We start from the raw sequence: 24,329 nt of genomic DNA, 5'->3' as shown, positions 1-24,329 counted from the left end.
CCACCAAAAAAAAAAAAAAAAAACAAACAAACAAAAGAAGTGTTCTTCTAAAAAAAATTATTGTCCAAAGTCAAAAAAATTATTGTCCAAAGGCGTAATAAAACCATACGTTAAGTACAGCAAACCTTTATAATTAAAAGTCAGAAAGAAATATGGTAATTTCCTGGAAAATGCTGAATATTTAAAATAAAAACTAAAACTGAAAATACCAGTAACTGTGGCAATAGGATTATTGCCTTATCTTGTCCATCATCATCTTGCAGCTTCAGGCCCTGCCACTAGTGAAGAATCACTAAGGGAATTTCTGCAAAAAATGCATCCAAAGGCAGCTGTTTGAATGACTGCCTTAAACAGCTCCTTGTATAAGTCAAGTATTAATTTTTTCCAAACGGCAACATTAACATATCAGATCTACAAATCTATCTTAATGTTATATACCTTATTTATTTTTCTTAATAAATGATTAAGATGGGTAGCATTTCTTTGTTTCCCTTCTGACCTTTTTTCCCTACCCCAAACGATCTGATGTACAGTGAGAGCTGAGAACCACTGAACTTAAATGAACAGATCCTATTGAAAAAAACAAAACAAACAGAAAAACACACCAAAAAACCCACCACAACAAAAAACCTTTTTAGGACAAGTGACTCATACTTAGCAAAATTATGTTACTGTTTGCAATGGATCTTTGAGTCACTCAAAAGCCAAAATTATTTATTTACCTTTACAATATCAGATCAATCATCTATGTTTTTTAAAAATGCTACTGAAATTTATAAATAGGATAACAGCCAGTAGTGGGGGGAAAAAGTCAAACTGACATGGAACTACTACAGAATTCTTTATCCCTGAATTTTAGATGAACTTGCCTCTCTCTGTTCTGTTTAAATTTATGTACAGTATATAATCATATGTTGAGGGATACCTGTAATAGACCTGCCATTGCATTAGGAAAGGTTACTTAACAGATGATCAGATTAATGTATTTTTTTAAATGAGACGTTCTCAATCTATCAAGTCACAAATAAAGAAAAAAGAAAAAATATGTCATGAAGTTTTGGAAGAAATTTTACAAAAACAAAACAACATAATCTATGAAAAATTATGATAATGCATATGAAATATAGCATTAAATAAAATCAATAACTAAAGTCTACAAAGTACCTGTTTGGAGGAGGTTTTGGTTTTGGCATCTTACTAAGAATAGTTGCCATCTCTTTTCTCTCATCAAAATTCTTCCACTGCTCATACAGTTTTAAAATAACCCTGATTATTTCCAAAATCTAGAAGAAAATATTTGAAAAGTTCTCAATGGCAAATTATCAAGCAACATTTAGTATACAAAGAACACACATCACATCCTAGACATCCCTTAGAAAACAGTGAAAAGATAGTCTCTATCCTTCAGATTAGGTTAGACAATCCTGATAAATGTGAAAGCATATGTATGCTCAGTGTATCCTCATCCATCTCTGCAGTTGGTTTCCTTCTACCTACTGAGATCTTAAACCAAAACAAAATAGTGAGGTACTAGGAATAGAGGTCTAAATCATGAAAGAGTATGCCACTTTAGAGCACACTCCTCTAATACCAATTGTTTCAAACAACTTAATGGGAGGTAGTGCACAAAAGACTGTTTTGATTCTCTACTAACTACTCTGCACATGAGTTAAGGTGCTCAAAACCCGGCAGCTATACAAATCTGTCAAATCCAGTTTCCAAATTAGCCCTTCTTCTTCATATGAGTAGACCTAACCTTGGATTGATTCTAGAACATTTCAGCAGAAAAGGTAGAAGGGCAAAAATCACTTTGTCAGGAGATAGTCTGTGTTACAGAAGTTTACAGTAGTCACTAGGTAGATTTTAAAATAACCCTGGCAATTAGAGGATACTTTGCAACCAATCAAACATAAATTTACCATTCTGTTTAATCCTAAACTGAAGAGAAATATAACCTAAATGGTCAACATCAGTTCTTCTTGCCAACACATTTCTTAACATTTATTTACCAAAAATATTCTTAGCCTGGCTAAGAATTTTAGGCTCATGGTAAGTAGATATGACATTAACTTTAAAATGTTCAAGTTATATTCAGTTAAGGGAATTTTAAAGATTACCTTCTCCATATCCACAGAAAGCTCAGCAAACCACTGTCTGGCATCTTTCTGCTGTACAACACAGGCTACATGCAGGCAAGCTGGAGAGAAAATGAGAGACAAAGGTCCATGTTTAACTGCAAACATGGAATGTATGGACTCAGAACAAGATATTCACTTAAATTTTTATGTGTATTTTCTTATATTCTTTTAAAAAATTATATAGATTCATATAATAGTTACCACTGACCATCCCATCAACTTAATCTTACAGGGAGGAAAAGTTACTAGGCTATATATGTATTAAGGTCCTTACATCTGCTCTCACTGTGAGCTAGTTATGATGCAGTTGCCTTGAGAGGGCACGTCAGAGAGGAAGAAGTCCACTGAGGAAATCAGAGCAGGGAAAGGATCCCTGCATAGCAGTACACAGTAGTGGTCAAAATGCACCCAAAAGTCAGAGTGACAAAACAAACAAACCAAAACACCAGCCAATCAATATACTGATAAATTTCAACACTACTGTGTTTTGGTATTTCAATTAAAAGCAGTGTTGCCTCTGCTTTTTAAAGTTATTAGCGAATGGTCAAGTTAGGTAAAAACTGGGCACCCTAGTACAGAGTTCAGTGTTGTAATCAAACAGAGCTGAGAGAAAAAAAATGTAATGCACTGCATACAATGTAATTATATACATTACTTACAATATAAACTAACAAAGATAGTGAAAGAGCCCAAAGACAACAGTCTACATCATAAGTTTGACTAATATAATTCCTCCCAAGCAGCCTGCCTACCTTGATCCCACACAAGCTTGTTAAATGTTATATTCCCTGGTCTGGTTACCCATATGACTTTGCTAAGAATGACATTCTAGGCAAACAGCAACTCAAACGTGCACGGACATTTTGGTTGCCCCAAGTTAAAGAAAGCTATTTATAAAGTAGGGCTTAGGTTCAGGAAGGATTGAGAGGCTAAAGGACAAATTATAAAAACGGTAATAAAAATACAGTGGAAAATGCCGTGACAGAGCATACATAGAGCAAATCAGGGAAAGAGACATCCTAAACCCAGACTGAGGTGATGCAGAGAGTGCAGAGTTGGGGACGGTGTCACTAAAGAGATGATATCTGAGCCAAGTCTTTAAAAAAGGTGAGAGTGGGAGCAGAGAATGATATATACATAAATGGTAAAAAGAAGCTGTGGATTTTATCCAGAAATTGGGAGGAGCACTGAAAGATTTTAATTGAAGCACAAATTCTGCATTTTAAAAAGCTCTTTCTAGCTCAGTTTCTCAACCTTAGCACTACTGATATTATGAATTGGACAATTCTTTGAGACTGCCCTCTGCACTGCAGGATGCTTAGCACCATCCCTGGCTTCTACTCACTAGATGCCAGTAGCATCCCACCCCAGTTGTTACAACCAAAACCATCTCCCGACATTGCCAAAAATCCTGTGGGGAACAAAGTTATCCCTGGTTGAGAACTGCTAGCCTTGCTCAAGTGTGGACGATAGACTGGCTCTCTGAGAACAGGGATGCTGGAGGCCAACTAGCCAGGAAGGAGACTGCTGTGATAACCTGGATAAAAATGAGAAGGTGGCTATGAGATTACTAAAGAGTGTGGCACAACAGGTGTTGTTTACCAACTAGATGTAGGTATCGAGGAAGATGAAAGAGCCTAACTACTGGGTTTCCAACTAAGGTAACTAGTGCTATTCACCAACATAGCAAAGACATTAAAAAATAGTATATCTGGGGGCAAACTGATGAGTTCAGTCCTAATCATGAGTCTGAAGGCTAGTGAGATGCCAAAGGAAGCTATCCAAAAGGCAGAGATTGATATAAAGGCCAGTTTAGGAGCAAGATCTTGGTTAAATAAAGAAATTTAAATGTTTCAACACATAAGAGATAGCAGAAGCCATGGGCCTCAGTGAGACTGCCCGGGAAGAACAAAAATAGCAAGGATGACAAAGATGTGGCACATGGCCTTCCTACCCATGCAGATCCCAGTACTCCTTCCCACTGAACCCAGATGCCACTTCAGAATCCTTCCAGGGAGCCTCCAGTACTACGTAAGTATAACCTATTTACCACCCCTCATGTAAGAAGGCGGAGAAACACTAACATTTAAGGGGTAACTGAATAAAGAGAAACCAACAAAAATTAGTCTGGACTGGTAAAAGAATGGGGGGGAAATCAAGAAGACAGAGTCATAGAAATGAATACAAGACAGAAAGGGAACAGAAACTAACAAGTGCCTAACATATGGCAGGCATTATTTAAAAGATAACTCGTTTAATTCTTCTAACAACTCTATACTGAGTTTTTAGGACCCTCCCCCAATTTTACAATTGAGGAAACAAACTCAGAAAGGTTAGATAATTTTCCCACAATTGTAAAGGAAGAAAAGTTTAAACCTAGGACCATCTGTTCTAACTCATGACAGTACTGCCTTCCACAGATAATAGAGTGGTGGCTAACTTTCCCTCTAGCAAGGCATTAAGGACCACAAAAGGCTCCTTTACTTGACTGCTGAGGACCTAATTGGGCTCAGGAAATAAAAGAAGACCTAGTTATTTTATATAAGTTACAACTAGTATTAGAAGGCTTAATTCCAAACTTCTCTCGCTAAACAAACAAAAATGTTCTATTCAGACACTGGTTAAAATTATTTTAAACGATTAAAAAAAAAAACTTACCAAAAAAGGGGGGTGGGGGGACAATAATCCTGATTTGTGATAGTTGCAGTTCATATTATTGAAAGTTCACATGCAAGGAATAGTCTATTACTTCAAGGAACATAAAAACATAAAGTACAATAGGGTGAAATTTCTTTTAGGATGACCTAAATAGGTATACAACAATTTAGCTACTAAAGGTACACCACATTTACATACCTAAAGCTATCATGAAAGGAGGATACAGTAGGCAAAGATCCGTTCTGTAGGTATCATTCACTATCCTCCTATAGAAATGTAAATCATATTATTACTGAAAGCAGAACTACCTCATATGACTGTACATTACCCTCCAGAGAGGGCCAGATTTCCCATATCTGTATATATTTATATCTCTTTTATATTACTGTAACACAGATACAAAGGTGAACAACAAAGGAAAAAGGTGGATACATGAATGTGACAATGAATAAGCATATTTTAATGAATAAAATTAGAGCTAAATATATTTAAAATTTTAAAACCTCACAATAAATTTTAATATAAGATAAACATTTTTCTAATTTTCCAAAAATTAGAAAATCAGATAGGAAACCAGAAATTATACAACAAATTAATATATATGTTGAATACCGCCAAAAATATTCTGATTATTTTAAAGATAACATTTAATTTATTTTACGGAAATATAGTTGAAATCAATGTTGTGTTAATTTCTATTGTACAGCACAGTGATTCAGTTATACATATATATACTTTTTTTCATATTCTTTTCCATTATAACTTAAAGATAACAATCTTAATTTTCATGTAAACAGTCTGTTTTTCATAAGAATAAAATTTTTTATTGGAAATATTCATCAAATAGATAATTTAAAGATCTATCATTTTAGCATTTATACCAGTATAGTTATTAGAATTCAACAAGCAGATATTTTACTCAACATAAAATATCTTGGGGCACTAGTTTAATTACTTTAAAAATACTAAACTTCATATTTAATTGTCAACCTTCCTAGCTAATAACATGTTACACTATGAATAACTTCTGTTCTAATTACCATGCAAGGGGAAGCAACATGTCTTCTTGGCCCATGTCCTGCACATACTGGAGCAAAGGTCTATAAGGATGATACACTATCAAGCAACAATCCTAGAAACAGTTTAAAAAATGTGTATGTATAAAAACAGATTTATTATAACACAAAAACCTTACCATTACCCAACTGATTTTTAATTGTGTATTTCAAAATGTATTTTTCTAACTCATGCTTGCTTCCCTCTTATTCTCTTAAGCAAGCAGTATGGCAGCCCTAAACTCTACTGTAATAGTGAAGGCAGTGCTCTCTCTGAAATATACCTTGGTAAATCGGTTGGCAGTCAGTCAGCATCCATTCCCTTAGAGACTCAAAGTGTCACATCTGCAACACACTGAAACCTCTTATTAGCCTATAAATCCGTAATTCCCAACTGGAGGAGCAGAATTCTGCCAAAGACATAATCTATCTTTAAATAACACCACACACATACACAAATTGTGCAAATAATTTACAGTGGTTTAATGTCCTGACTGGTTTGCTTGTAATCCTCTTAGTATAGTTACTATAGAAAAGAAAAAATTTCCCATCCTAAGTAGTATATACAAACTATTTTACAAGCTTCCAAGAGCGTATAGGTGATGATGCCACTAGGTACTATGATTTACCATCACATATCACTTGGATGATTTTAAAATGCACCTCCCTACAATTATTTCTTTAAATTTATGACTTCACTAAATTTGAAAGTAAGTTTTACTCTATTAATCACAAGGAAGAAATATACTTACCATTAATTCTAAAAGATAGAATTCACATTCTAATATCTGTTAAAAAAAAGGATTATAAATGTCAACATGAAACCAAATTAGATAAGTCTACTTAGTCTAACGTAAGAATGTAATTAGGCATTTATCAAAAATTTTCACTAAAATTGCTTTAAATCAAGAAAACACAATAGCTTATATGAGAATAAACATATGCTATAAACAATTACTTGTTATACAATGCATGCAACTGTGATTATGAAACATTTTAATCCTTGTAAGGAAAAGCCAGACTCATATAAGTATTCTTATTACTTATTTTTATTTAAAATAATCCTGTATAAGCTTCAGATTTTCCAATATACTTCCCACTCAACAAATGCAAAAATGTAATTATCTCCACTTAACTGTTATTCTTGTTATATTACAAATTAATAATAGAAGAGAATACTGAAAATGAAACAAAAATACAATTTAAATAGAATGAAAAAATCCCTTGCAAGGTGGAAAAAGAAAAACATGCCTATTAAAATGGCAATAGAAATGCATCTTCTAAAATAATGTAAAATTTCAACTATGGTTTTCATTCTGTTCCATTATAGTAATTCTCAACCCCAGCTGCACATTAGTAGCCACCTGGGAGCTTTAGAAAATATCAGTGTCCAGGTTTCAAGCCTGAAAATTCTGATTTAGTTGATCCGGAGAGGCCCTGACATCAGTATTATTAAAAAAGCTCCCAGCGTGATTTAATGGGCACCCAGGGTTGATAACCACTGCTACAAAGTAATTTTTTTAATGGTAGAAGCACTTTAGCTTTAATTTAGAAATAAAATCCATACTCTCGTAGAATCTGAAACTGCCATTTCTAGGAGACTATTCAGTTTATTTTAATATAAAATGTAGCTAGTTTACATACAGCTTTAACAAGTAGTTTTTATTTTTTACAATATACTTACATGGTTCATCCTATAAGGAAATTCCTTTGGAAAGGCATATGAAAATCTAGTTTTCACTGCAGAAAACAAACAAACAAACAAAACTTAAACTGAGAAAATGGGGAGTGAATAAACACAAAACTTCTTTAATACAATGTAAAATACTAGAGGTAGAGCTAAATCATTTCTTATTTTTAGTAGGAGCTCTTGAATATGCTTAGGGATGCAGATTTTTTTGTTTTCAGGCAAGGTGAAAGACTGAGTGGCAGAAAGCCCTAGGCCCCCATCTATATTACAATTAGAGAGTTTCAATGATATATTTAATATATTAAGAAAGAAGAGTTCTGCTGCTTAAAAACTAAAGGAAATGGAAAAAAAATCACTGGCTTTTATCGTTTCTAAAATCTTTCTAGCTCTAGAATGGTATTGCTCTATTTAGTAATTTAGCTTAAAAGTAACATGGGTTATATATGTGTTCACAAGTATATATATATATATATATATATATATATGTTTATATTTGTAAATATACACAGTTGACCCTTGAACAACACAGGTTTGAACTATGCATGTCCACGCATACACAGATTTTTCCAATAAATAGGTACTACATGAACCAAGGTTGTATATGTAGATTTTCCAACTTTGCAGAGGGTCAGAGGGTCAGCACCTCGAACCCCTGTGTTGTTCAAGGGTCAACTATATATATAAATATTGGAAGGATAATACAACCAAAAAATGTTAACAGTAGTTACGTCTGAGATTTATAGATTTTTACTAATCTGAACTTTCTAAACTTTTTATAATAGGTATTTCTTTATCAAAAGACATATTTTAATAAAATCATGAATATATGTGCAAAGGTCTCTAGGACTTTCTTCATACCACACACAAATATATATACACACACACCCTTAGTCACTAAGAAAGTACAAACGAAAAAACTGTTAATTAATCCTCTATCTCCTCAAAAATGGTAGGAATTAACTATTCTAACAGCTAATTTAGGTAGGTAACATTTGCCTAGATTTGAAGCCTAAACCATTTAAACTTGACATTAGGAAATGTCTACTTAACCTTTCCTTTCCTCTCCTTTTAGTTAATTTAAAAATGTACCCGTCAAGGTTACTGAGTTTTACAAATCCCCACCCTTTTATAATTTTTTTATTTTTTGGCCATGCCACAGGGCATCAGGATCTTAGTTCCCCAACCAGGGATCAAACCTGCACCCCTGCAGTGGAAGCGCAGAGTCTTAACCACTGGACTACCAAGGAAGTCCCCACAAATCCATTTAATGTAAGCAAGATATGAAGTGTACAAGCAAAACAGGTACTTACATAATGTTAACCAATCAACAAGGTAAAACTATCTCTGTATATAAAGCAAATCTACATCCCTAACCCCTGGACTTTGACACCTAATTTACTGAATTAGATTTTACCTGATGCTGTCAACTTCTCTCCTATTCCATGATAAAATTGCTCTGCGTTTTGATTTTCTACTTCCTAATCCTTTTCTTCTGACCTGGAGGAAAATGCATCTCTCCTCTCTATTGCTATCCCTACCACTTGTGCATTTGCTTTCATCTACTCAACTGAAAGTCAACATTTTTCCTTTGCACCTTTAACCATTCCTCCTCCAATAAATCTGTCCTATCGCTTACTAATATGCTCAAATTTCCTTTAAAAGCAAAACAAATGAAACCTCTACCAAATTATATTCCTCTACTTTTTAAAAGTAAGACTCTTGAGTAGGCTGCCATGTAAGAACTCACTGAGAAGGAGGCTGTCTGGAGGCCAGGAAGCTAATCATGGCCAATCAAGGAACTGATGAAGGCAGGCACTTTGATCTTGGACTTCCCAGCCTCCAGGACTGTGAGAAATAAATGTCTTGTTTAAGCCACCGAGACTTTGGTATTTTGCTATAGCAGCTGAAGCAGACCAAGACGCCCCCTCACCCAGAATCCTGTTATTAACACGTTACATTAGTATGGTACATTTATTATAATTAATGAACTAAGATAGATACATTATTACTAACTAAAATCCATAGTTTATTCTGATCTCCTTGTTTTTTTGTTTTTTGGGTTTTTTTGCGGTACGCGGGCCTCTCACCGCTGTGGCCCCTCCCGTTGCGGAGCACAGGCTCTGGACTTGCAGGCCCAGCGGCCATGGCCCACGGGCCCAGCCGCTCCGCGGCACGTGGGATCCTCCCGGACCTGGGCACGAACCCGTGTCCCCTGCATTGGCAGGCGGACTCTCAACCACTACGCCACCAGGGAAGCCCCTCTCCTTAGTTTTTAACCTAATGTCCTTTTTCTGTTTTAGGCTCTCTTCCAGGACACCACATTACATTTACTTGTCATGTCTCCCTAGGTTCTGTATGCTGTGACAGTTTTCCAGACATAACTTATTTTTGATGACTTTGACAGTTTTTAGGAGCACCAGTCAAGTATTCCGTAGGTTGATTCCCTATTGGAATTTGATGTTTAATGATTAGACCGGGGTTTGGGGATTTCAGAAAGAAGACCACAGAGGTGAAGTGCCATTTCATTCTATTACAGCAAAAGTACATACTATTAATGTCATTTATCATTGTTGATATTGACTTCAATCACCTGGCTGAGACAGTGCTTGTCAGGTTTCTCCACTGTAAAATTATACTCCCACCTTCTTTCATAATATACACATTAGAAGAAAAGTCACTATGCATAGCCAACACCTAAGGAGTAGGAATTTATGCTTCCTCTACTTGATGGGGGAGTTAGCTATATAAATTATTTGAAATTCTTCTGTATGGGAGATTTGTCTCCCCCCCCAATTATTTATTTACGCTATCATTTATTTATATCAGTGTGGGTGCATGAATATTTATTTTATACTTGGGTTATACTTTGGGTTATAATGCAGTATTATTCTTTTTTATTTTGTTGCTCAAATTCTTCCAGCTTTGGCCATTGAAAGCTCTTTCAGTTGGCTCCTATACGTCTTTGACATACCCCCATTAATGAGGGGTTTGGTTTGGTTTTTTTTTTTTTTTTTTTTTGAGTACTTACTTACTTATTGGTACTATAAGATGCTCTAGGTCCACCTTGTATATTTCCTGCCTGATCACAAACCCAAAGGTCTGGTTTTTTTATTTGGTATACATCTTCTATGCAGCGAAAGACATTACGCAGCTCTCTTTCTTAAAAGGTATCAAGTCTCAAATTTCTATCACTGGCTTCACATTTTTAATAGGATGTTCTACTGATACATTTACACTCAGAATGTTGAAGAGTAAATCTAATTCTTTTCAGAACCCACTCATTCTCCTCTTCCAGTACCACCTTCACCTCCCAATGCCCAGGTATGAAACCTCAAATATCATTTTTGACTCTTCTTAAATCTTTTCTTTTCAAAAGTCCTGCTGACTCTATCATTCAAACCTAGCTTGCTTGTTCTCCTTGCTGGCTACCAAAACATTATTTTAAGGCTTCATTAGTGTTTACCTTATTATTTCAATAACTTAAAAGTTTTTTCCTACCTTAAAATTGTTAGCTTTCCTTCTTACAGCACCCAGTGGTGACAGTACTCACTACAGTTTGCCGTATATATAAAACTATTTCAGAAAGGGTTTTTATCGGTGAGTTTTTTTGTTTGTTTTATGGGGGGTTTTTTTGGCCATGCCACACGGCTTGTGGGATCTTAGTTCCCCGACCAGGGGTTGAACCCAGGGCCACGGCAATGAAAGCACCAAGTCCTAACCACTGGACCACCAGGGAACTCCCGGTGGTTTTTAAACTGTGGTAAAATATACATTACATGTAATTTACCATCTTTAACAGTTATTTTTTTCTTTTAACATCTTTATTGGAGTAACTGCTTTACAATGGTGTGTTAGTTTCTGCTGTTAACCGTTTTTAAGTATACAGTTCAGTAGTATTAATTACATTCACACTGTTATGTAACTATCACCACCGTCCATCTCCAGAACTCTTTTCCTCTTGCAAAACTGAAACCCTATATTCATTAGGCAACAACTCCCCATTTCCCACTCCCTCCAGCCCCTGACAGCCACCACTCTACTTTCTATGCCTAGTAATTTGATTACTGTAAGTATCTCATATAAGTAGAATCACACAGTATTTACCTTTTTGTGACTGGCTTATTTCACTTATCATAATATCCTCAAGGTTCATCCATGCTGTATCACATGAAAAACTTCAAACTTTGTCTGTCTACTTCGACTCACACTCTCCTCAATTCATTTTACATAATTCTGCCAGAATCATCTTCCTAATACACAACTCTGGCATCACCCTCATGTTGAAAAATAAAGCTTTCATAGGTACCGCCACTGACAACAGAACAAGCTGCAGATTCCTCACTGAAGGCCATCTATTATCTGGCCTTAGCCAGGTAGGGGGGCTATTTCCCACTATTTCCTTACTCACCATTCACTGAATGTAACTCAGTAGCTTTTCCTTATATTGATCAAACTGTTCAGTGCTCCTAGGCTATCTTTCCCCTGCATTTCCCGAGGTTCAAATTCTTTCTTCACCAAATTCTATTTAAGCCTTTTTGGATTCATCTAACAAATCAACTTTTCCCACTCAAAACAGTCATTACATTCTCTGTTACTCTCTTATGCCACTTAGTTTCTTCTGTATTAATATTTGTATATTGATGTCTTATTTTCTTGTCCTTAAATTCTTTATCACCACTGCATCCAGTATGGTGTTTTCCAGTGATAATGATGATGTTGTTGATGACAATGATAGTAACCACTACAGTTTACTGAGTATTATGAATTGAATTATCCACCCCCACCCGCCAAATTTACATGTTGAAGCCCTAAGCCCCAATGTGGCTGTTATTTTGAGACAGGGCCTTTAAAGAGGCAATTAAGGTTAAATGAGGTCATAAGCATGGGGCCTTAATTCTACAGGACTGGTATCCTTACAAAGGGAAGAAACACTAGGGATGCACACACACAGAGAAAGGGCCATAAGAGGACACAGCAGTAAGGCAGCCATCTGCAAGCCAGGGAGAGAGGCCTCAGGAGAAACTTAATTTGTTGACGCCCTGATCTTGGACTTCCAGCTTCCAAAACCGTGAGAAAATAAATTGTTGTTGTTTAAACCACACAGGCTCTGGCATTTTGTCATGGCTGCCCTAGCAAACTAACACACTGAACAAAGCACGGTTCTAAGAGCTTTACTGATATTAACTTATTTGATCCTCACAACAACCGTATGACATAGATGTTATTAATATCCTCATATAGCAGAGAGATTATATTTTGCTTAACTTGTCATGTCGAAAGCACTGGGGCTGAAATTTGAAAACTAAGCTGTCTGGGCGATATAATACACTGTAAAATTTATGAAATAAGTAAAATAGTCTACTATAAAGTTCCCTATTCATTGGTAAAATGAATATGAGTGTGCCTTTTAGCCTTTGCATGAGAAATAAAAAACAAACCTTGGTAATAGGTATTTTACATTTTCAAAAATATACACCTTCTAAAAAATCTGGAAAAGAGAGACTAAAGTAAGAAAATAAGGCACCTATAATCTACTCAGAGGTGAGCACTGCTAACATTCTGGTACATTTCCTTGCAGTCATTTTTCAATTTTTTAAATAATTTTGATTTTCCAGAGGGCAATTCAATACTTCACCAACGGGATATATTTGACATATTAAATTCTATGGCAAAACTGATTATTACTCTTCTATCCTCAAAATAAGATATGACATGAAAAAAGATTGAATTAGATTATTACACTCCTTTCAGAAAGGAAAATGACCCCCAAAACATGAAATTCTGGCTCAGAAACTTAATACAAAATGCCTCTGCCTCTTCTGTGTAAGATCACAGAAGTAAAAAAAAATAATTTTAATTATCTTTTGGTAGGTGATATCTTTTTGCTTAACCTATGAAGATGGAACACAGCATAATATTATTACCTTGTGTACAATACTTTACGATTGCTACTTTACAATGTTATTTCCTTTAATGCCATGATTCACAGGCACGTAAACCCCATGTTTTTAGGTAAAGAATTAAGGCCAAAAGATAAAGCAACTTGTTCAAGGTTATACAGCTGCTGCTTAGAGACAGAACTGGTGCTTAGAATCAGCTCTACGAACTAAAGAGTCAGCATATTTTTCTGTGCCACATTTTTCCATAAAGAGTGAAAAAACACAATCCCCATCAAAGACATAATTACAATTGCTAAAGAAATAGTTTATTTCACCCACAAGAATGACACAATTGCTAGTTATTATGAAGCAATAAAGTACAATAAAATTGAAAAATAAAAATTCTTTCTTAACCTTATTATAAAATTAAGAGCCACAGAGTTGATGTTTTTGGCTCAATAGTTACTACCCATTTTTAGCATTAAAAGTAATGTCTTAGAGATAATACTTTAAGTGGTTTAAAAATTTTTTGTATTTTAAAATTTTTAGCCAAATACATTAGGCATAAAGGTGATCTCACCTCAGGAGATTTAATAGACCCAAGTAATCTCTCATAGGTCTCATAAACTGAAAAACATCTATGTCCTATGGAGCTTTCTTTAGAATTACAATCTTAAAGCAAGATATATTTTTTGTACTTACATACAGAAGTAGCAGCAGAAATCAATCTTGTATTTGAGACTACTCCAAATTCCTAGAAAAAGAAAAGTAAACGAGATTAGGTACATAGTAACCCAATGAACCTAAGTATATCTGAGGTCTATTCAAAACAGAGCATTTCCTATATTCCTCCGATGTTTGCAGTTATCTACCTACTTGAGGAATGATGTACTTAAATCTCTAAATTTATGACCTTTCCTTAAAATTACTACACTTTAACACAAATGCTTAAATAATTTTATAATTTAATATTATTGGAAGGTACCAAATTAGAAACCAGACCCTGAAGTGACAGTGCCAGTTTTTTGCACTCAAATTAGTTTCCAAGAGTTTTTAGATTCTACACTTAATTGCCGGAATAAGTATTAACTATGCTTCCTTTCAGTTGAACCTGGACTACCAAACAGGTACTTCAGGGAATTTAATAATAAAACAGTTGAATCTCTGAAGAAAATAAACTTTAATATCACCAAAAGAACTCAAAAGACCGTACAAGCAATTATTTTTCTTTTCGGAACAGGAAGACAAGAATGATTAGCATAAGACTTCGGATGTCAGTTCCCATTTCCTCTTTGAACTTAATATACTGCCACTGTAAAAATAACAAAAATTTATGAGGTGATCCACCTTACACATAGTCTCATTTGATTTGATTAACCTTATAAAGTTATTAACGGCTTCTTTTTTTTTTTTTTTGGCCGTGCGGTGTGGTGTGGCCTGTAGGATCTTAGTTCCCTGACCAGGGATCGAACCCAGGTCCTTGGCAGTGAGAGTGTGGAGTCCCAACCACTGAATCACTAGGTATTTCCCCAAAGCCTTCATTTTTAAAGCTGAAAAATCAAGAATTGGTTCCTTAGCCAACAGAAGAAACTAAACTGAATACAGTCTGTTCAAAAACCTTCAACCTGAATCCTTAGCTAACTGTGTGTGTTTGGGGAAGGGGGGATATGTATGCCTGTGTATTATTTATATTTGCATTTAAACCTCACACCATAATAACTGATACTGAAAATTAAATGCCTGAGACATCTTCTTAAATGCCATTTCAATACAATTCTCACACAACTGGACAAAACACAAAAGATTTGGTCATAGTTAAAGATTTTTTAAAATGCTATAACCAAATATGAAAGGATACATCTTTTTCCAGGAATAATTCTTTACCCCAAATTCTTAGAGGAAAAACTTTCACCTAATAAATCAAAAAATAGGTTTCTATTCAGTAAGTCACGTAACAAAAGATATTTAACACACAAGACAAATTAAAACTCCAAGTTAATCTACAAGAGTAGAAGTTTATAAAGATTTTGTCTTGGTTTCTCATACTGGTTGTCCTTCAGATACATAAAATTACATGGTAATATTTGGAAAAGCCACCCCATAGTACGGGCCTTTTATAAACACCTCCTTTTCCATTAAAGAACTTAAAAACAACAGAGCTGGTTCTGCCTCCTTAAATTACCACTTACAATTAAATTACATTTAATATTCAGGAATACAATTACTAATCTAAAGACATCATCTAAAAATAGAAACATATACAAAGGATTCATATTACTGAAGATTACACGGATTATTATGAAGACCAGTTAATAATATCTGCTATTATTATCTGGATTTAGCTGAGCTCTCTCAAAAATACTAAAAAGGTAAATAAGGTGAGCAGAGATTTGGTCTCAGCTGCAAGTTGCCATCTCTCTTCTCTCTCCCTCACCTAATTTCCCAACCCTCACTACCCAAACCATTCCTCATTAGAATATATACTGCTACAGCCACCCCAATCCTTGCTTTCCCTCTTGCTTTCCCTATGGCTTGTTAGCCAGCCAATCATCAGGAGGCAGGAAGGGAAGACAGCAGAACACAGGAAGCATATGAAGGAGAAGGAAGAACATCCTCAGGTTATAGTAGACAAGCTGTGGCATTCATGGAATACTCCTTAGTGCCAAACAATGAATGTCTCAGAGGCAGAAGAGCAAAGCGGTTAAGAGCATGGGATTAGGAACCAGACTCCCAGGGTTTAAATACTGGCTCTGTCACTTATCAGCTACATGAACTTAATTTCTTTGTGTCTAAGTTTCCTCACTTATAAAATGAGATTACAACTATGTAGCCCATAGTTTGTTATGAGGATTAAGTCATAATTTGTAAGAGGAGTCAGAATAGCACAAGGTACATAGTAAAATGCTACATAAGTGTTTGTTAATTGAATATACAGAGATATGTATATATTTCTTTGATTTTGTATAAATTTCAATATTTTATATAAATCACATTATTTTTACACAGTTAATGTTAAAACTGGGGCAGATTAACCAATACACGTTGACTATACTTTGATAAAGAACAGAAAACTAGGACTTCCCTGGTGGCACAGTGGTTAAGAATCAGCCTGCCAATGCTGGGCACATGGGTTCGAGCCCTGGTCCAGGAAGATCCCATATGCTGTGGAGCAACTAAGCCCATGCGCCACAATGAGTGAGCCTGCGCCCTGGAGCCCATGAGCCACAACTACTGAAGTCTGCACGCCTAGAGCCCGTGCTCCACAACAAGAGAAGCCACCGCAGTGAGAAGCCCATGCGCCACAATGAGTGAGCCTGCACTCTGGAGCCCATGAGCCACAACTACTGAAGTCTGCACACCTAGAGCCCATGCTCCACAACAAGAGAAGCCACCGCAGTGAGAAGCCCATGCACCACAATGAAGAGTAGCCCCTGCTCACCGCAACTAGAGAAAGTCCACGTGCAGCAACAAAGACCCAACAGAGCCCAAAATTAATTAATTAATTAATTTAAAAAAAACCAGAAAATTATTTCATACCTCTACTTTGGATGCCAAAAACACACATGTAGGAGCCATTAATACAGGATCTATACTCTTCAGAGAATACCTAAAATATGATTAAACAAAGTTAAATGTCATTCATATAGAAAAACACATATGAAAACAGAATTCATATAGAAAACACTTATATGGAAAAAAATCAGGACAACTCTATGGCAAATACACGATTCACTTATATAAGGCTCATCAACATTAGATAAGAGTTTCAAATAAGCATTAACATATTCCCAAAATAACACAGGCCTACCTGGCATAGAATCTCTTGAAATAGACTGTAGCAGTGGCAATAACTTGTTGTCTTAATTTAAGATGTTCACCTAATGCTTGGATAACTAAAAGAAAAATAATAAAGTTAAATGTATTTTTGAAATCATTATATTAACATTTAACAATAACTTCAATGCAGTTAAATCATGACTATATTCATTTTTAACAAAGAGAAAAACCTACACATGCTATAAAGCTCTACTTGGATCACAGTGGTCTAGTACTAAGATTGCAAATTTGTTAAAAAAATATATAGGTACGCATAAACAACAACAAAAAAACAGAAACTGCCTCATAATAAAATCTACTCTTGAATCAAGGAGGTTAGATGATAGGTATTTCCCCTCTATCTTCTAAGTATTTTCAATGCTCTTCATATTATTACTCTTATTAGACCCCTATCAGCGTTATAACTACTGCTTAATAAAGTTTATAAAAAACCCAAAATGAATCCTCAAAACAACAGAGAGGCAGGTTTGCATAAAAGTGAACTGAGGGTGAGAAAGATCCTGTGACAAAGTTACCACGTGGCAGAGCAAAGATCTTTTAACTCTAAAACTCTTCCGTCCAAAGCAAACTTGTAAGATAGGAGTGACCAATACAGGATGTCAATCCAAAGAATCATTTATCCTCAAAGTACTTTGTTTTAGCCAATCTTAAATTAGATTTAATGATGCATTATAAAGCTTAGGGAGATTAATATTTTAAGACCGTCTTGAGTGTCTCTGACATGTAAGATTCACAAAAGACTTTAAATCACTTTAAAAAAAGATACATGTTGTAAAAAGAATACACATGTAAATAAAAATGTAAAGTAGGGACTAAAACAGTTCATCACAAATTACTACAGAAAAACATTTTAATTCACAGGTAACCAACTGTACCAATTCAACCAATTAAAAAAAAACTTTACCATTTGTAAAAAATATCTGTAATTTCCAATACTCTTCTTCTGAGAGAAACTTTAAGTCCTTCTGGCGTTCCTTCAACAGATCTTGTTTATCCAAAATCCACTGCAAACTAAAAAAAGCAAAGATTCAGACATCCTACAGAAAATCAACTAACAAAGTTACAGGAAACATTCTAAGATTGAAGAGGTTGTTAATATTCTGAGAAGTACAAAATACAAGTAACCTTGAAAGACAATATTTTTCACATTTCTTGAAACTTTGACACTGAGAATTACCTCACTAATAAATGTAAATAAGCCCTGAAAAAAATCTGCTCTAATCTTTTCTCTCTTCCTTCTCAGTCTACCTCTCCCCACCCCCACCTCTGTCACTATTATAGTGTATTTCATTGATTTTAAGACTGAAATCAAGATGCATCTTCAGTGATGCCTAGCATTTTAATGGGCAGTAATGTTTACACTTTCTTAGTGATAAATAATGGTGAAATTGACACTGACTGATGATGCCTTAGATTTGAAGTATATCTTCTCTCAGATGTTCATGAGTTACTAGAGTAATATTTCTACTTCACAAATTCCAATCATGTTAAAAGCTGCTTCAGAATTTATTTTACCAATAGCCTCCACCTCTTACCTAGTCTAGTCTATTTTTTTTTTTTTTTTTGCGCGCGGTATGGGGGCCTCTCACTGTTGTGGCCTCTCCCGTTGCGGAGCACAGGCTCCGGATGCGCAGGCTCAGCGGTCATGGCTCATGGGCCTAGCGGCTCTGCGGCATGTGGGATCTTCCCGGACTGGGGCACGAACCCGTGTCCCCTGCATCGGCAGGCGGACTCTCAACCACTGCGCCACCAGGGAAGCCCTAGTCTAGTCTATTTTTAAACAGACATGTAATTGACGTGATCCTCCAAAATGTTCTGCATCATGCTTTTGTCACTCAGTATGTACTGGAAGTTTTACATCAATGAATTTTTTATTCAGCATCCTTTTAAATTGCTGCACAGCATTATGGATGGATCATGATTTATTTAGTTAATCCCTGTTGATAGGCATGTAAGTTATCTTTTTCACTATTACAAGTAATGCTTTAATGAACATCTCTGTAATTCACCCTTGTATATTTGATTAATATTTGGAATCATTTCCTAGAACTAATGGGTCAGTTTTGCTAGTAATTTTGATATGCATTGTCAGCTTGCCTTCCACACCAATTTCCATTCAGAGGAGTGACACATGAGGGTGTCTTAAAATATTTAACCCTACAGGTCACTGCCAGTCTTTTAAATACTTTACAACTTAAGGGCAAATTAGTATCTCACTATTTTTTTTTTATTTACTTCTAAGGTTAAACATTTCTCCATGCCTTTATTGGTCAAATATAGTTCTTTGGTACATCGTAACCCTAACATGACCATTTTTCAAATGGGATGGTCATCATTTTATGATTAAGATAATCTTACGATCTAAAATTTGTGTATTATGGATAAAAAAATCATTTTTTTGTCAAATATGCTCTAGACATTCCCCAAGTTTAGCATGATCTCTTGATATTTAATGATTTGCAATGCAGAAATCTGAATCACGTATTTATTCAAATCTATAGTTTACTTTGATTTTGTGTTTGTCACACATGGGAAGGCCTTCCCTGATACAAAATGATTTAAAAAAAAAATCCCTCATACTTTCTAATATCCTTAAGGCTTTTTTCTTTCAATTTGTGATCAATCTGGAATTTGATACAGGGTAGAGTAGGGATCCAGCTAAATGTTTTGTTAGATGGTTATCCAAATGTCACCAAAGAATTTCAAGAAGTATAATTCTATCATTATATTTGGATCTTCTTTATAATTTCCTATTTTTAATTTGTTTTTCTTGTTCCTATGCCATCCTTTTTTTTTTAATTTTTATTTGGCTGCACCGGGTCTCAGCTGCCGCACACGGGATCTTTTGTTGCCGCATGCGAGATCTTCGTTACAGCATGTGGGATCTTTTTAGTTGTGGCATGCAGGATCTAGTTCCCTGACCAGGGATCGAACCCAGCCCCCCTCCATTGGGAGTGTGAAGTCTTAACCACTGGACCACCAGGGAAGTCCCTGAGATGCTATTTTAACACATAAAATTGAGTAATTAAAAACTGGTATGGAAAAACCCCCTTGCTACTATCCTTCAGAAGATTTCTGGCAAGTCTAATTCTAATTATTATTCTAAGATCTGAACTTTAGAATCATTATATCAAGTCCCCAAAAAGGAAATTCATCCAAAATTTTCTTTGGGATTGCATTATATTTAAAGATCAATTAGGGAGAAATGGTATCTTTACAATGCTGGAATTCAAACTCCATTTATTAAGATCTTTATGTTCTCCAGAGAATATAAAAATTTTCTTCCTACAGGTCCTGCACATTTCTGAAGTTTATTCTTGAGTATTTCATATTTTCCATTGCTATTGTAAATTATTTTTTTCCATCAACAGTAAAAGAAAGTTTTCTATTTTTACATGTTGTAACTGCTCATCTTATTAAACCTTTACTATTTCTAATAATTTTTAAATTAACTGAATTTTCTAGTTAATTTTATCTCCATATATTGATAATTTTGTCATTTTTATATCTCATTATCCTATCAATTACATTGAGAGTAGCATATTCAGAACAATGTTAAAGAAGCACCCTAATTTTCCTAATGTGTCACCATTAAATATCTCTTGTTAATGCTCTGATATGTTTTTATGATGTTAAGTAATCATCCTATTATTGTTTTAGTAAGAGCTTTAGTCAAGAATCGATGTCGCATTATATTAAGTGTCTTTTTAATTCCTTTACTGTTTACTAACAGATTTCCCAATATTGACTACATTTCTACAAAATCAATGTCATTTTTTATACTTTTAACGTAATGTGGGACTCCGTTTGACAGTAATTTATATTTACATCAATATTCAAAAGTGACTGTTTTTAGTGCTATCTTGGCTAGATTTTATCAGTGTTATTGTGGCTTCATAAAGAGAATTGGAAAACTTTCTGTGTGAACTAGAACAACTTTAATAGCAGATCCTCTTGAAAGTGGGAAAAAATTTACCCATGAAATAATGTGGGCCTGGAGCAATTTTTAAAGAAGTAGCTCTCTGGTAACTTTGTTTTGGCTTTCAAATTTATTTTGAAAATGGAGATAACACAAAGGTATATCTGCGATTATTTACTTTTCTCATTCCTAATTTTGTATTTCTGTATCATCCCTTTTTTCCGTTATTCAGCTAGCATAGTTTAGTCTACCGTTTTGGTTTTCCCTTCCAAAGAACCAGCTCTTATAATTTCTGACTATTTTTTCCCTTTTAATATATTAATATCAGTGTTAACTTTATTAAGTCTGCCTTCTATAGGTTTATTTCACTGTTCCCTTTTAATACTCTTAAGTAAAATATTTAATTTTCATTCTTTTTCAGTTATTCAAGATGTTTTCTTATAAATTTGGCTTTGCCACCTCCCATAGACATGAATATATATTGATCTCATTATGTTATTTCCTAGATAATATGTAACTGTTTTCAATTTCCTTTGATACAATAAAGTATCGAGTTGCTTTTGTAGTTTTAATTTTTGTTACCTGTTCATTACATCAGTCATCAGTCGACCAGCAAATGTTTAGTGTCCTAGCTTTACTGCATCAAGATCAAAGAATGTGTTGTGTTCTACTTTAACTTTCTGGAAAATACTAGGATTCTCTCTGTTCCAGAATTATCAATTTCTTCTCCACAGTCATTTTATGTTTTTAAAAAGATAAATTTCACAAATATTAAAAAATTTTCCTCACAGCATGCAATATGGAAGATAAACCAATTAACACCACATATCACCAAATTTAAGATTACACTGATTGGGTTTCCCTGGTGGCACAGTGGTTAGGAATCCGCCTGCTAATGCAGGGAACACGGGTTCAAGCCCTGGTCTGGGAAGATCCCACTTGCCGTGGAGCAGCTAAGCCCGTGCACCACAACTACTGACCCTGCCTGCACTCTAGAGCCCGTGCACCACAACTACTGAAGCCCGCGCGCCTAGAGCCCGTGCTCCGCAACAAGAGAAGCCATCGCAATGAGAAACCCGTGGACTGCAATGAAGAGTAGCCCCAGCTCGCCACAACTAGAGAAAGCCCTTGCGCAGCAACGAAGACCCAATGCAGCCAAAAATAAATAAGTAAAAAAATTTATTTAAAAAAAAGATTACACTGATTGTAAGACTCACCATTATTTCATATGTTACTAAGAAAAAAAATTGTCATGCTGATAGCAGAAATGTTAAAATGGGCAATTTAAAGCCATGAAAACAACATACTTCATGTCAATTTCCCCCTTTCACCAAAATCACCTAAAACAATGGCTTTCATAATCTTTTTGTTTTTACCGAATTGATTGTCTTGTCTTTCATATTTGTCACCTTTTGCAGATGAGGGACTCCTTGATTCTCAAGGGATCTGAGTAAGACAAAGTGGCTCCTTCCTCCAGGGCTATTTGAATTGGGAGGCAAGGACAGTTTTCCAAAAAAGCACATTTAATATTACAGTATTTTATATTTGAAAAGTGAAAAAACAATTGGTTTTATAAAACAGATCCTGGCCCCCTTTTGATAAGCCGACAGTAAATGAAAGCATAATGAGAATGCTTATCAAAAGGGGGCAGGATCTTTTCTTTTTTTAAGTTGAAAAAGGGCTGTAACTTCTGATAATCAACAGCTAGCTACCTGTCAATTCTCTCAGCTTCTTTCAAAGTTTTCCAGAATACCTCTTCTTCACTACAGAAATTTTCCATATTTTAATGTTGCCCAAGCAAATATTTCAGTGAATGAACACAGTGCAAAATAAAAATATGATCAGAAGTAAAGCTTCTATAGCATCACATCTCCACAGAATCACTTATAGCAAGAAGAAAACCTGCTTTTCTGAAAACAGGTTTCAAAGCCCATTGTTTCTTTTTTCTAGTGCAAAAGGCTAAAAAACTGAATGAACAATATAGGAATCCATCTTCTTCGCACTCAAAATTTAGTTACTAATGCTCTCTTAGCATTAAAAATTATTTACACTAAGATATCGTATTTATCAGGTTCTGTTCGTCTTTCAAGTATACAGTGTGCAGCCTACCCAAAGTTAAACAGATGTATTTAGGGAGAAATGTTTTCACTATTACTCTAGCTCTTCCATGGTACTGACAGAAACAAAAATTCATGAAAAAATGTTAAAGACATTGGCAAAGTCCCTGGAAAATACATTTTTAAAACAAAATATGAGACACAGACTAACGAAATGGACAAATGTTGAGAGCACCTGTCCTATACCTTACAAACATAAAACTCCACCTAGGTTTAAGGTAGTGGCAGAAAGCGGTTCATGAGCAGAAACAAGCCTGACTCCCTCCTCTCCTCGGAGTAATATTAAATCCGCACAAGACAGAAGATGAATGACAAAAGATTACGATGCCGACCAACTTTAGAAATGCCAGGCAAAAGCGAACCACAACTGTCCTGAAGAGCCAGCCTCACAGTTCTATACTGTGTCACATTTCCCATACCTGTGCCCATCCCATCCCAACCCTCACCGGCTCCGCTCCTCCTCCCCCCGCCCCAACTCCTCGGCCTAGCTAAACCAAGAATCAGAAGTTCAACTCCCGAACCTTCCTTCTCCGGAGACTGAACCCCCTTCCCTCCCCGCAACAGATTTTCCCCCCAACGAAACCCGGCCAGGGGGCGGGGTGAGGGGAGTCGTCCGAGAAAAGCTCATCACGCTTCCGGCCGCCGCCGCTTCCCGGGAGACTCCGCGGCGCTCGGGACATGGGCCGGGATCCAGGCCAAGGGGAGTCGCAGGCCCCGTCCACACAGCACCCCCAAGAGCCAGCCCCGGACAAGAAGACGGAAGATCACTTACTAGTGGGAGCTCTGCCAAAAGTTCCCTGCCATGGAACACAGCTTGCCCTGATAAAAAAGCACCAGCCGGCGGAGCGGCCCGCGGAGCGACCATAGACCCAGCCCTCCCGGTAACCGCGCTCCTCGTTCTGATCTGCACGGCTCCGCTCCGCGGCGGCGACGGTGAGAGGAAGAGGAGGGCACCCTATTCTCCTTGACGCCGGCCGGCAACACTCTACTGTGTAAATCAGTTCCTATGCATAAAAGTTCCGGCCCGCCCCGCGGT

At 35.8% G+C, this 24,329-nt stretch overlaps 1 protein-coding gene across 2 annotated transcripts in view; it reads right to left on the bottom strand.

The window, feature by feature from the left end:
* Nucleotides 1–24,329, bottom strand: part of CCNC (cyclin C) — a 26,150-nt gene extending 1,821 nt beyond the window's left edge. The window contains exons 1-12 of one of the 2 annotated variants that reach the window (XM_060115179.1): nt 24,066–24,329; nt 18,162–18,268; nt 17,229–17,313; nt 16,958–17,027; nt 14,123–14,174; nt 7,536–7,591; nt 6,604–6,639; nt 5,837–5,928; nt 4,995–5,062; nt 2,118–2,197; nt 1,165–1,283; nt 148–304 (exon numbers count right to left, since the gene is read on the bottom strand). In XM_060115179.1, coding sequence (XP_059971162.1) covers nt 253–304; nt 1,165–1,283; nt 2,118–2,197; nt 4,995–5,062; nt 5,837–5,928; nt 6,604–6,639; nt 7,536–7,591; nt 14,123–14,174; nt 16,958–17,027; nt 17,229–17,313; nt 18,162–18,268; nt 24,066–24,097 — 849 coding nt within the window. In that variant the 5' untranslated portion in view covers nt 24,098–24,329 and the 3' untranslated portion in view covers nt 148–252. Of the gene's footprint in view, nt 1–147; nt 305–1,164; nt 1,284–2,117; nt 2,198–4,994; nt 5,063–5,836; nt 5,929–6,603; nt 6,640–7,535; nt 7,592–14,122; nt 14,175–16,957; nt 17,028–17,228; nt 17,314–18,161; nt 18,269–24,065 lie in introns of those variants that run through there. The other variant, XM_060115178.1, reaches the window with a different exon arrangement.

Source organism: Mesoplodon densirostris, chromosome 12 (genome assembly GCF_025265405.1).
Source record: "Mesoplodon densirostris isolate mMesDen1 chromosome 12, mMesDen1 primary haplotype, whole genome shotgun sequence".
NCBI lineage: Eukaryota > Metazoa > Chordata > Mammalia > Artiodactyla > Ziphiidae > Mesoplodon > Mesoplodon densirostris.
Note: the sequence above shows the minus strand (reverse complement) of the source record. Positions and strands in the feature narration are given on the sequence as shown.